A 13,838-nucleotide genomic window follows, 5' to 3' on the forward strand; every position below is an offset into this window, starting at 1 on the left:
AAAAACTTTAGGCATTAATGAACTAAACCTTGCAAAAGCCTGTGAAGTAAATCACTATCGTTCTCTCCATTTTTCAAATTAAGGAGGAGAGAAGTAAAGTGGTTGTCCAAGATAAGACAGAATCAATGGCAGAGCTCAACTAGAACCCAGGAATCCTAATGGCTGGTAATATGGTTTTGCCTCAAAGCTATCTTTCCCTCCGTTAGTTATCCTCTACTACTATTTTCTGCGATACTTTCAGTTCTATATGATATGGGGGATATTGTGTAAAATGCAGTGCTATGTGGAGGTACCTGAACTAGTGCTAAACAAGCTAACATGAGGAACAGCTGCACCTAGCCATGTCAGCATGAGGCCTGGTATAGATTAATTTATCTAGCTGAGAAGCAGGTTAATGTAGCTATACTGCCTTCCCTACTCAACCTACCTTTCTAAATCCAGTTTGGATATTTCTGTCTTACATATCATTATGCTTTGTAGACATATCCCGAAGACACAACAGAGCTTAAAAAGGTGGAAGCAGATGCCAGGCTTACTACAGTAGGGTTTCCATGACTGATCAACCAGCATAGAAACTGTACAGAAGGTAAGTACAAGAGACCCCCCTCAACTAATTTGCTCAAAAGCTGTCCGTGAACACTCAGGGGGAGTAATTACTTTTAAAATTTGAATCTAAGTTTATTGTTTGGAGTAAATGGATTTCTCTTTAATTTATACAAAGGAATAAATACAAGGATATATAGAAATATAGAATGGCTAATGAAAACATCTGGCATCTCTTAGCTCAGAAATATTTTCTGCACAGCACTGTAAAAATTAAGGAGAAAAAATAGATTATTCTGGCTGCTTTCTTAATTTACATCATGAACTAATTCTGCGGAGTATTTATAATCTCAGAAGCAACGTTTGCTCTTGAAATTCGACCACTGGTTTCTACAACTATATGATATTCATTTGTTTTAATTTGTTTCTATTATATTACAGAGATGCATTATAGCTTTTTATACACATGCATCTCTCTGACTCACTCACAGTTTGTTTATGCTTGTTACCTATCATGGGAAATCAACATAAATATATGAAGATTAGGTTGTCGATGATACACCCTTGCTGTCACATCTTAGATGATTTGTGTCTCTTTTTTATCCTCTTGATTATCGCTATTTCCACCTTCAATATATGCCTGCATGTTGGTGTTTGTGAATATATATTTGACATAAAACATTACACTGTCATCTTTCATACTCTTCTGACCTTTCTAGGATTCTATCTTTTTTATTATCATTCCATTTATGTGGCTTATTCCACCCATGTTCATAATGTCAATGACACTAAATCATCATTGTGTTTAGAACTGAGTGAGTAATGGGAATATTTACAGTTTTACAAGAAAGAGCACCAGAAGCAACATTTAAGTTCAAATGCTAAAATATTTCCCCCATAGCTAGAGCTTAAGTGGGGTTTAAGAAGTGCATAGGTCCTGTGCCCTCTACACTTGAAAAAAAAATCTTGAAGAAACTAATAAATAATTGAAACCAAAAATAAACCCAAGAATATCATAATCTAGCAAATACTGTAGGAACGGAAAAGGAGAGAAAATCCAATTACTGTAATAACTTATTAATTATTACTTGGCTTTAATTGTGGTTTACCTATAATTCAGGACAGATACTTAAAATGACAAATTCTTCCATGTGACTTAGTTTCATAGTTAGTAGGGTCGGAAGGGACCTGAGCAGATCATCAAGTCTGACCCCCTGCCATAGCAGGAAAAAGTACTGGGGTCAAACGACCCCAGCAAAGTGATTGTCTAGCCTCCTCTTAAACACCCCCAGGGTAGGAGCCAGCACCACTTCGCTTAGAAGTTGGTTCTAGATCCTAGCCGCCCTGACAGTGAAGTAGCGCCTTGTTAAATATGTTAGCTTTGTCATCTGGTGTGATGACCAGATTTCCTAGTGTGTCTTGCAGGGGCCCCATGTTACCTGGTACCTTCTTTTTGCCCCCTATGTATTTAAAAAAGGACTTCTTGTTGTCCTTGATCCGCGAAGCTAGTCCCAGTTCCATCTCCGCCTTGGCCTTCCTGACTGCCCCCCTGCATCTCCGAGCAACTGCAGTATAATCCTTCCTGGTGATGGCCCCTCCCTTCCATTGGGTGTGCACCTCCCTTTTAGCTAGGAGACATTCCTGGATGCTTCTGGTGAGCCATGGGGGCTTTTGTGCCCTCCTGCTCCCTTTGATCCATGTTGGGATTACCTCCCTTTGGGCTTGGAGGATTGTCTCCTTGATGTTTTAGTTCTGTCGAAGGGTAGAGTTAGGGTGTAATCAGTCTTTCTGAGAAGTCCCTAGGCTAAATCTCTATCATTTTAGGGTTTGGGAATATTTCAATGTTTCCTCCTGATTTCCTGATCAATGTTTTCTCAAGCTCCCTTCAACATTCACTGGATTTCTAGGTAGAATATTCTATGTCTTTTTTCTCAGAGAATTTTCCTTCTGGTTTTGTACACTTTTCTCTGGTTCTGAATAAGATAAGTCCTGAAAAAAATGCAAACGTAACTTTTTCTACTATGTTAAATCATTTGCCTAATATCTGCTTGTGCAATGACCTCCCTAAGGCTTTTTAACTCAAGTCTGAAATATACACCTTCTTTAGAAACTGGGTCTGGGGGTTACTGAGCCATATCTTAGGTATGTTCATCACCCTTTGCCTTCAGTCCCAGAAATCCAGGAAAAAAATACTGCCAGACTAATGCTCTTCACTCCTCCTAAGAGGTCAAAGAGTTTTTGTTTTGGCTGGCTATTTGCTGTTCTATATTCACTCCTTTACACTGACCACCTTATTTTCTAATAGATACAGCCTTGCCTTGGCCAATGTCTGCTTCTGTAAACCTGTTTTCAGTTCTGTCGTCTGACTGTGAAAGCCATCCATCCTGGCAGTAAGTAAGGCTTTTTATGGTACCCTGGGGTGCCTTCAGATTGTTTGAAGGGTGCTGCAATGTTAGCACTGTTAGGGGTACAAAAATGATTCACAAGGTGAAGCCAGAGATTTCAATTAGGAATTCATAGTTTTAACAATATTCTGACCTGTTTTGGTCTTTCTGAGTTATTTGAAACAAAAGAATTATTCTATTAGTTTTCTGTAGTCAAGAAACAAGTCAAAACTAAGAATTAGTAATTTCTGAGGGATGCCTTGAGTCTAAAGAGGAGTGCCTTGAGTTAAGAATCACTGCTGTAGAAGCTTAAAGTATAACTCTTGTATTAAACCAGCATCTAAGTCAGTTGTTTTTGTTTGTAGCACAGTTCAGCCATCTTGATTATATTCCAGATCTGGTCTTGTTTTTTGTGCTCTGTGTCTTTTATCTTAGATTTCACAGATATTTCCTTCTCGGAGTTTAAGACAATTATAGGGACATTTTCATAGCTGATTTCAGCAGCATAACTGGGGGGGATGAAGCAGCCTTGGGTGCCAACTTGAGGGGGGTGAAAAATAGCTGGCACCAGAACTAATGGCTGACTATGTTGCTGCTGCTGCTAGCAGTCAGAACTGCCCTGTTACGCTTGTGGCTGATTTATTTCTGGGCAGCAGGGCAATCCAACCGTTTCACCCCCATACCATGTGCCCAAACCAAGCTTTTTGCAAAGCACTGACTAGATGCCCAGATGTGTGTATCCAGCCCTCTATACCCTATCAAGTGACCTCAGACATAACATGCATTACCAGAGAGTGCATTGGGAGAGGGGGAGCATGAGAACTGATTAAGTAACTAATTGCGAGAGGGGACAAAATTGTTCAATAGGAAGCCATGTGGCTTTATGGAGAGGGGGGAGAGAAAGAAGGAAAGAAAAAGGGAAGGGACTGAACCTTGAGAAGGTCTTGGCTCTCCGAAATGTGGCTTTCATTGGTGCTGGGCCCACTTCCTTTCGGTTGGGGGGGGGGTGGGCAGACAGAAGTCAGCCAAGTCCTCTGCCTTGTTGCTGCTCATGCTGATACTGATCCCTTGTTTCCTGCCCATTGTTGTGGCTGAGGCTGAGACATGTCAATTTTTTTTTAAATTGAAAGCAGCTTCCAGGCCCACTTCAGTCGCCATAAAGCAGCAGAAAATGGCACAAGGCCATTCTTTCCTTTTACTGGCCATCTTAAAAGACCCAGCCTGGCACATTTCAACCTTCCTTGTTAAGACATCAGCTACTCCTCTCATGTGCGTTACCAGACTATCACTTGGGCAGGTGCTTCTCCTGTGGTTCATGTGAGGCCAATCTGTATAGTTCCTCATTCCCACCACACAAGGGACTATTTTTCTCAGTCATGTGCCATAGGTTTATGGTGTGCATATGAGGAATAAAATCAATGTGTAAACTGGGGTCCTACATGGCCAAAGGCACTTACTGCAGAGAGCTGAGCAGAAACTAGGATTCCCTTTGAAAGATGAAATAGTTTGCATAAATAAGGTAGGAGGGTGGAAAGAATGGACCAGAAAGCACCTAGAGATAGCCCTTTTTCATAAGGCTGATCTTTGATAAAGATAAAAGTACCTTGTGATCTTAAATATTCTCAGGAGTCGGACACATCGCAACACTGAGATGCCCAGTGGTGGCATTATCTTGGTCTCCACCAGAATGGTTTCCAGGATTCCTCCACAAACAATAAAGCAGTCAAAGCGGTTGAAGAGAGACACAAAGTAGGCCTGGAGACCGAGGCTGTACATTTTCAGTAGCATCTCTGCCGTGAAAAGAGCTAGCAGCACCTTATTGGCAGTATCTCATAAAAAGAAAAAGGAATAATAAGCAAAATTTAATCAGAAGGCCACAAGCACAAACACTACCACCCATCACCAGTATAAAAAAGCTGGAGTCAAACTAAAGAGAGAGAAGAATTATATAAGTATTTAGCCAAAGAAGTGAGCCTCTAAGGCTGGGCAATTCATGCATGAAAATGTTTTGAACAGATGCCCGTTTATCAACCACAGCACTTCCCACATGCATGTATTACACAACTGCACCACCTCTGTGACAGTGACTGTATTTTCTAAAGCACAACCTCCTGTTACACTTGTCATCTTCAGATGTACAGGATATAGTATTGGCTGCTGTAATATCTCCTGATCCTTAATTCAACCTTTCAGCCACCCTCACCGCATTGAGGATTCAGCTGCTTAAATTTTAGACAAAGAGGAACTTTACAAATAATTGTTCCTTCCTTACCTGCCTTGTAACCAGAATGTATCACAAGTGCTATTCAGGTGATGACCTGGAGAAATTGAGTCCTTTAGTAACCAAGAGCAGCACATACAAATACAATGTAAGCTCCTGACATGGTGACTTTGGCAGGACCTACAGAACATGTAGCTAGTACACAGCTGGGCCCTAAGTATTCTCTGAAGACTCCTTGTGCAATCACGTATGCACTTGTATTCACTTGTCTAAAATCCTCCACAAATGAAGGATTGTATTTTTGTTTGCATTTGAAGGATGGGATTTTTACTAATACGCCACAAGACACTAATGTATCTTTTCTGTTTTCCTTCTCTGTAGGCTTGCTCATTACTGACCGATTATTTGGATAGCAAGTGGAACCACATGCTTCATCTTACCTTGGACCTCAGTGAGCCAGTTTGACTGGTGGTAGTGTTCAGAGGCGATGGTGAGAGTGTTGAGGAACACAAGGAAAATCACCAGCCAATAGAAAACAGTGGACTTGACAGCAGCTCGACACTTTCTCCTGCAGAACCGGTTCCACCGGCGCCAGTACCGGCTTGAAAAGAGAGAAAGAGAAAGTGATTAAAAATGGCAATTAGGAGGAAAATCCCTCAGTTAAACCCTTCACCTTTCATTCAGACATATCACAGATTCCCAAGTGGTGGGTGGGAGAATAGGACTTTCATGTTCATTCTGGAAGAGTGTCTCCATTGGTATTCACTTGAATTGATAGGTAGTGCAAGGAGGAGCACAACTATCTGAACAAAAAAGGTCCTAAAAAAATTTGCAATCACTCCTTCTGGCCAATAAGTCTTGGTGACAGAAGAGATGTGCTGATTATGATTATTAGGCCTATACTTCCACTAATTAGAGATTTATTTTAGCCCTTGCTTAACTGTTTCCAAAGAAACAGTTCTTTTTCTTTTATTTAAAACTGTTAATCTTATGCTGGGCCTGATTCAGTGGCCACTGAAGTCATCAGAAAGAATTTCATTTCCTGTAATGGACTGACCTCAAATCAGGGTCTAAAAGAAGTGTTGTGTGCTTCTGATGTTCAGCAAAGTCAATGGGAGTTTCATGCGTTTAGCACTTACCAGGATTGGGTCCAACATGAGCAAACAAAACTTAGGGGGATCTCAGCATCTCCGCCTTCCACCGGGAAGTAAGGATACATTTGATATTAAACAGGACCCCTTTAAAATTTGCCTTCCATGAGCGCTGATTCTGAGGGTAATTACTAACCACAGAAGATATTTAAAGCTAATTATATACCTCCTACTCTTCAAAATTTAACTTGCTTAGCAACCAGTTTCCAGGCAACACTTGCCACTGTATAATAAATCTAATAGTTTTATATAGATATAGTATATATAGACACACACACAACACTTCATGACAAAGTGGGAGGGAAACTTTCTGTGGCTACTCCTGTCTTGTTCTCTGATCAGTAACAAGTAGTGACCATGCTGTAAGTCACAGTTCTGCGTCTGATCACAATAGGATCAGATGATGCGACTCCTCCAGGATGGCTTGAGAATCTTAAAGCAAAATTTTATCATGTTCTTAAGTCTAAGTCTTTGTTAGTCGGGTAAGCTATTAGGATATTTAGTCTCTGTGGCACTGGTATTTAACTTGGTTTTGCATGTGTTACAGTAGAAGAAAACGATGTTCTTTTTAAAACATTTTGAGAAAATTATTGTAACATGTGAATGATAGTTATTTTTGACTTATCACAAGTGAATCTGTAAGGTTCAGGGAGAATTCATGACATGAATTTAATTTCCCATTTTCTTTCCATTCAAAATGTGTGAATGAATACATACATATATATGTGCTGGTTCATGCATGAGTATGCATGTGCAAGTATACATGCATGTATATATATGTATGATTTTTTATGCTCTCCTCTGTGCATACATATGTCTGCCTACATATACAGTATATATCTATTCTTGTATGCATGTCTATATTTGCACATGTCCATATCTAGTATATACACATGTGGTAATAAAATAAGACGATGCACATTTTTATTTATATCTTATATATGTTGAGGAAAACAACAGTTTTCCTGGGCCAGATAATGCCAAATCCAAGGCACTTCTTAAAGTGCTCTAATAGTAGACTTTGAATTAAAAGCCATGAGGACTGTGTTGAACACATGAGAGAAAAATTGACTGGAAACCTCTCAAGCATTTCCACATGAGCAAGTATTTAACTATGCTGGAGTCAGTTCTTCCAGTGGAAAAGTGTATATGGGCAGCCTGGGTGTGCCACATCTTTTTAAAAGCTAATAAATTAACTGAAAATCAAATATCTTGCAGAAAAGCTCCACAGGTCCTGTTACTAAAGGAAACATATTCCGGCTGTTTCTATTGAAGGGACACTGCCAAATTCAATGCAGAAATCCAGTCGCTTAAGAGACAGAACACAGCTATAAAGTGTGCTGTGGAAAATCAGTCCTTACACTCACCTTTTAGTGGGTTGAGAATCTGTACATTAGCTAACCAATCTTTTATAATTTTATGATTTAAAATGTGCATTTACCAAGGAGTCAAGGACTAACTCAATACCTCAGCAAACAGGACATTTTAAGCACCTTTCCGATCCTTGCTCCTTGTTTTCACCCTAATATTCAGAAATATGGATACATATTTTGGCTTAAAGTATATCAAATTTGTGAGTATGTCCTAGAGCAGTGGTTCTCAACCAGGGTGTCAAGACAACCCGGACTGCTGAGAGATCCTTTTAAGGGTGCTGCACAAGATTAGCGCTGTTAAGTATGCAAACACCTGTATGATTCACAAGATAAACCCAGAGATTTCAAATAGGAATCCTTAATGTCAAAAACGTTATGACCTGTTGTGGCACTTTCTGAGCTCTTTGCAACACAAGAATTGATTTCTTTTTTTATGGTCATTAAATGAGTGAAAGCTAAAAACTGGCATTTTCTGACAGGTGCCTTGAATCTAACAAGGGGCACCGTGGATCTAGGATGGTTGAGAGCCGCTGTTCTAGAGCCACTGGTGTACTGCGGTGACTGGGATGGATAGTTTGATAAAGGTCAAATGCAAAACCAGTGAGGATGGGAGAAAAACATAGAGCTGAGTTTTACTCACCTAAACTTAGATTTGGAGATCCGATGCCTGGAAAAGAATAGTTATTGTCAATGTCACAAAGCCAACTTCAAACTAGATCCTCACGAGACAAGCAATGGAAAGAAACAGGTATAAGGACAATGGATTCCCTGTGGATACCATTCTCCCCCCTAGAAAACTGGAACTCAGTCCAGGTACATGGGTTCCCCTGAATTGCGCTTTGTCATTAGTAAGATAGTGGGGTGAGAGTGGGTTCCAAGTGGTTGACAGAATCCCAAATTTTATATTATTAACAAAACTGTGCTTCTGATCTGTAAAGTGTTATTGTGATGCTATGAATCACTAGAAACCTGCCTTTAGATGTGCCCATCTGTTTTTTTCAAATGTGATCATTCTCTGTATCCTACTTTCCTATGAAATTTATGATTGAAAAATATTTATGTACACACTTTGCCTTCACCTGCCAGCTTCTACCTGGGGATCAAAAAGTAGTCTTCCAAAGTGGGCAATTCATTTTCTTTACCTTGCAGCTGAGGCACAGGATGGTTATGACCAACTTGCAAGAAATGGGGCACTTACAGTCACACTTAGCTTCTTGAAGCACTCTGATTTAAAAAGGGGCTGAGCACCTACAGTTTCTGTTGACTGAAGTGGGATTCATGAATGCTCAGCATCCCTGAAAATCAGGCCATTCTCAAGCTAGCTTTAGATTTAAGGGCATGGCTATACATCTAGAGGACTGTACTGACTAACACTAGTTACTGCTCTGCTCTGCACATGCTCTTCTTCCGTTGTAGACTTCACTTCCCCTCTACACATCATTAATGAGGTGAAGCCACACAACTGCTTCATCACTGAGGTTTGCCAGGTCCTCATCCTGCGTGCATGGGTGCGCTGAACACACGACCACACTCACATATTGGACTGTCCTTTAAGCCAATCTTACACAGTGTGGCATTAAAGTTTCCAGCTCCAGAGGAAATCCTGTTTAGTTTAATACATAAGTTGCAGGGAAGCTCATACCTAGGTGGGTAGGGTGTTGGGTTGCTTATGAAACACCTGAGATGAGACTCAATCTCATCCCACTTCTTGTGGTGGTGTTCAAGCGCCCATAGGACACATGCTGTTACCCTGAAATGATATTGTAGAAGCGCTGGGTACTGTTTTGAGGTGTAGCCTCAAAACACAGACTGGCACACATGCAGACCAGAAGTGCTATACTTCATGGCCATGCTTCCAGTAGCACAGCATTGTCCCTGTTGTGGAGAAACCTATTGCTGATACCTAATCAGCAATGGATCTGTTTTCTTATGGAGAATGAACTTGAGAAGGAGGAACATTTCCTCAGAAGATGGCTGAAATAAAGAAAAATCCTTTGTACTGAATACAGCTCTCCTGCTGTGTCGTATGCAGTCAGTCTACCAGGCTGCAGAGTGGTTAAGAATATTGGACTGCAGTCCTTGATAAAAAAATGGAAAGAGAAAATCACCTAAACATAGTAATAAATTATGCTATTGGAGACAATGTGAGCTATAAAGCTCTAAAGCTATAAAGTAGACAGGAGAGTTAGACACCTTAATAATATGATTTTTCTAAATGCTATGATTGTTTTGAAAAGCCATCTCTCCAGACCATACAGTGTTTAATGAATGTTCATCTTTAAACTAAATCTGAATTAATGAATGTACAGCAGGAGACAGAGGAGCAAGGCACAGATCAGAGATGAATGAAAAGAGGAAGAAAGCAGCAGGTGAGATAAATACATAGAAAAAGAGAAATAGAGAGGTCATTTAAAGGGTAGAGCAGGGAATAGCAAGAGAGGGGAATGGAGAAGAAAGGAGTCAAGAAGGAAGGTGAAAGAGAGGAAGTTTAAAGTCCCTGGGTGACCTCACTGGCTGAATGTGAGTGTCACTTCTGCTCCACGCTAAGGGAGCAGTGTGGCATTTAAGGAACCTTTATTTAAGCAAAACAGATGTGACAGATGTTTTAGTCATCAAGCATGTGATAATTATATCTCTGGAGCATTACGAACTGCAGCCAAGTGCCTTCACTGCTTCGACAGGCTAGCTGCTAAATTTCTTCCTGCTTCTGTTGCCTTACTGTTAAAGCAGAAGGCATTATCACATGTGCATGTGCTCTCTCTCTTTAGATATATAGATAGATCTATCTCACAGGACAGGAAAGAAGAAGGTATTTATATTTAAAGCAGAAGAAAAAAGAGTGAAATGGGAATCATGAAAACATAAATTGTACAATATAACCAATTCTGCAAACATGATATACCACGGATCAGCCAGTCTGGGATACACCTCGCCAATGACTTTGATTACAAGAACCCCTTGGCTTTTCGAACCACGGTTATACATGAGAGTGCTATTATGTCTATTTTTATTGCTGCCAGCAGACCAGATTTTGGCCCCCTGATATGGCCCTTTTGTGCTGCTCCAAAATTACACTTGCCTGAGGCTCAGGATGGACCAGATTCAGTGATGAGTTTAAGTCCTGATATCTTGTAACCCTGTTATGTTAGCAGCTTTATGAGAGCTTCCCAGTGTGACACATAGCTCTTGCTTCTACCTCTAGAAGGTCTTGAGAAATTGGATATTAGAATCATGACATTGGAACAGATAGGAAAACTTTTAGAGCATTGTAAGAGGTCTTTAGCACTCTCTCTGAGGGCTGCCCATTTGGAACTGTGATGATTAACTCACTTAACTTTACAGAAGAAAGGACACAAAAATTGTTCTCTGCTTTTTTCCCCTCTCAGTTCCTTAAAACTTTCCCAAAATATTGTTTCTACAGATAAATGGCATATATAGAGAGGATGGTAGAATTTAAAGTGTTTCTCAGCATGAGTTTCAGAATGACTCAGATAGGGTGAGATATCCCAAAATCTTCATACCCCAGGCTATCATGTATACCATATGAGAGAAACTAAATATTGTGAAACCCAGATAACTCTTATATGAAAACTATACAGAAAATAATCTATTGCACTGAGATTCAGAGAAGAGTCTCACACCAATAAAATTGTATTTATATTAGAACGGAAATCCTGGGAACACTTACTTTACAGGCGTCCAGGGTTGCAAGGTCACCCATGATACCAATCAATGTTCTCAATATACATTTGTTACCATAAAGTAACCAGACAGTTATTTGGCACCTCAGCCTTAACTGTTTTAAACAGTACAACCTCTCCAGTTCTTACCTACCTGATGACTTACAAATGCCCAGGGACAACACTAAAAGCTCTCAGCATATCAGAGACACAAATATCCACTTATTATGCCTCTAGGATACAAAGCTTTAAGGATAGGGATTATGTTCAAGGAGCTGCATTGTGTACATCTCCCAGCTTTTAATTCTCAACCTTCTGGCATGACACTGACTGTATGTTGCTATAGTGTTGATCAGTGGTGCAGTCAGTGAATGAACAAAATCTTGTGGACAACAGTTTTCCCTGACTAGTTAATACAAAGCTATCCAACTTCTGAACAGCTGGGGGCCTCATACATTGTGGACTGGAGACACAGAGGCCACATGCCATGGGGGCTGCCCCCTCAAGCCCCTGCCAAACACACAGCCCAACTCCCCGCTGCATCACATGCAAAGATCTTTTTTCTAGCCATAAATGCCGTATGGGCAGCCTGATTCCCCCCTGCCAGGCACACAGCATCCCTACCCCACCTCCCAGTGCGGCACATCATACAGGCAACCCACCTACAGCATGCAGCATGGGCAGCTTGGCTCCCTTCTTTGCCGAGCACACAGCATGTGCAACCCAGCAACATTCCCTGCTGTCCATGCAACACAGGCAACAGTGCAACCCCACCCCTAGAAGCAGGGGAAGACACCAGATGCCAGAAGACAGAGGGGGAGCCTAGAGGCTCCATCCATTGCCACAAGAGCAATGCGTAAAGAGGAAGCCAGGTGGAAGCCCAGGGACCATGTCTTAACCCCTCGTCGGCTGCATGCCACCCGTTGGATGGCTCTAGGCTAATATAATGTTCTAGTAATATTTCTTTCTTGTTTTCAGTCAGGTTTTGGAATACATGAGATTAGAGCTCACCAGTATGGATCCCATCTTAGACCTTTTATGGGACTAGCACATGCTGTAGAATAGGGCACTCTGAGAGTGCCAGTCAGTTTTAGAAATGCATCCAGCAGTAAATCTACCTTAAAAAGTCAGACTGTCTTCTGCTCTTTGATGCAGGATTGAGATTTCTATTGAAGGTACTGGACTAAATCAATTACACTCTGTACAACCCCATTACCATAGCGGAATTGCACAGGTGCATGCAATGACCGTATCTGGCCCTTTGTGGATTTCTGTATTAATTAAAAGCTTTCAGGAAAGTGGGACACAGTATTAGTAACAAGAGGACAGTTAACCTTGCTTCAAATATACATTCAGCTACTATCATGACTCTACTGTGACTTGTTGAGATTACCTGCACTTGGCAACAGCCATCCAACTTCTGATGGCAATGGGGAGCTGAAGCAGTGCCTGGAGGCTAATGCCTTTCCCCTTTATGTTTCTTTCTCTTGTAATATTGCTCTGGCTCCAGGGGAATCAAATAGCACCATAGACAGACTGATAACATTCTCAACAGAGTGGCAGGTGCTGGTCTACAGAGGTAAGAACTGGAAGAGGATCCCAATGAAAACTGAACCTGTCTTGCTGAAATCTTAATGTGGTTTGCTACTTGAAGGGTTTTATCAGGCTCGGAAACTAAGATAAAATTTTAGAATTTAATGGATAATTCCGCTTTTTCTGTGGATGGTCACAGAATTTTAAATATGAAGGTCATTTTCCTCCACAAAAGCAGCCTGCTGTCCTTTAAACACCAACTTCATGAGATGCTGGGTTCTAGCAGTGGATACTAAGGGTCAAGTCTGTCTTATAGGGAGAGTGTCACATGAAGCTGAGGCACATGGATCATGCCTGTGCACTGGACTCAAGAGTGCCTTTCTGAACGTTTGGCAGACATTTGCTAGCATAGCTCCTGATGTGGAGGGGACAGGAGGCAGAAGCAAAGGCCCTTCCCACTAGGGCTGTGTGAAGCTTTGGGTGCCAATTCGATTTGAGGAGATTCGGCCCGATTTGGTGGCCGAATCTTCAAATCCAAATTGAATCAGGGGACCAATAAAAAGGTCTGAATCAATTCAAAGCTCTCCCAATAAATTTGGAAAAGATTTGGAGAGCTTCGATGATTCAGGTAGTCCCCACCCACTGCAGCAGGGAGCTGGAGCTGGACTCGGAGCTGGTAAGTAGGGGATGGGGGAAGGGAGGCTAGAGGATGGGGGAGGGGACCATGAGGGGAAGCCTGCCTGTCTCCATGCCCTGCCTGCTCCCCTAGCCCCCCCCAACCCCTGCTCACTTCCCTAGCCCCACCCATGGCTGCTTCACCCGGCCCCAGCTCCTGGCCCTTTAAAAAAAAAGTCCCCACTTACTGGGTGCTGCCTGGCAAGGAGGGGCCAATCCCCGCTGCCCTCCACTGCCCCACGCTGCATAAGGGATGCTGTCACGAGCCCCCTGACCTC

The 13,838-nt window shown here is 41.6% G+C and overlaps 1 protein-coding gene across 3 annotated transcripts in view; it reads right to left on the bottom strand.

Moving 5' to 3' along the window:
* The window catches only part of CACNA1C (calcium voltage-gated channel subunit alpha1 C), a 651,860-nt gene that overhangs the window by 129,578 nt on the left and 508,444 nt on the right, over window positions 1–13,838 (bottom strand). For all 3 annotated transcript variants that reach the window (XM_019544553.1, XM_019544552.1, XM_019544551.1), the window contains 3 exons: window positions 8,313–8,339; window positions 5,589–5,749; window positions 4,531–4,756 (listed from right to left, as the gene is read on the bottom strand). In XM_019544553.1, coding sequence (XP_019400098.1) covers window positions 4,531–4,756; window positions 5,589–5,749; window positions 8,313–8,339 — 414 coding nt within the window. The remainder of the gene's footprint in view (window positions 1–4,530; window positions 4,757–5,588; window positions 5,750–8,312; window positions 8,340–13,838) is intronic.

Source organism: Crocodylus porosus, unplaced genomic scaffold, assembly GCF_001723895.1.
Source record: "Crocodylus porosus isolate Cpor-Errol unplaced genomic scaffold, CroPor_comp1, whole genome shotgun sequence".
NCBI classification, from domain to species: Eukaryota; Metazoa; Chordata; order Crocodylia; family Crocodylidae; genus Crocodylus; species Crocodylus porosus.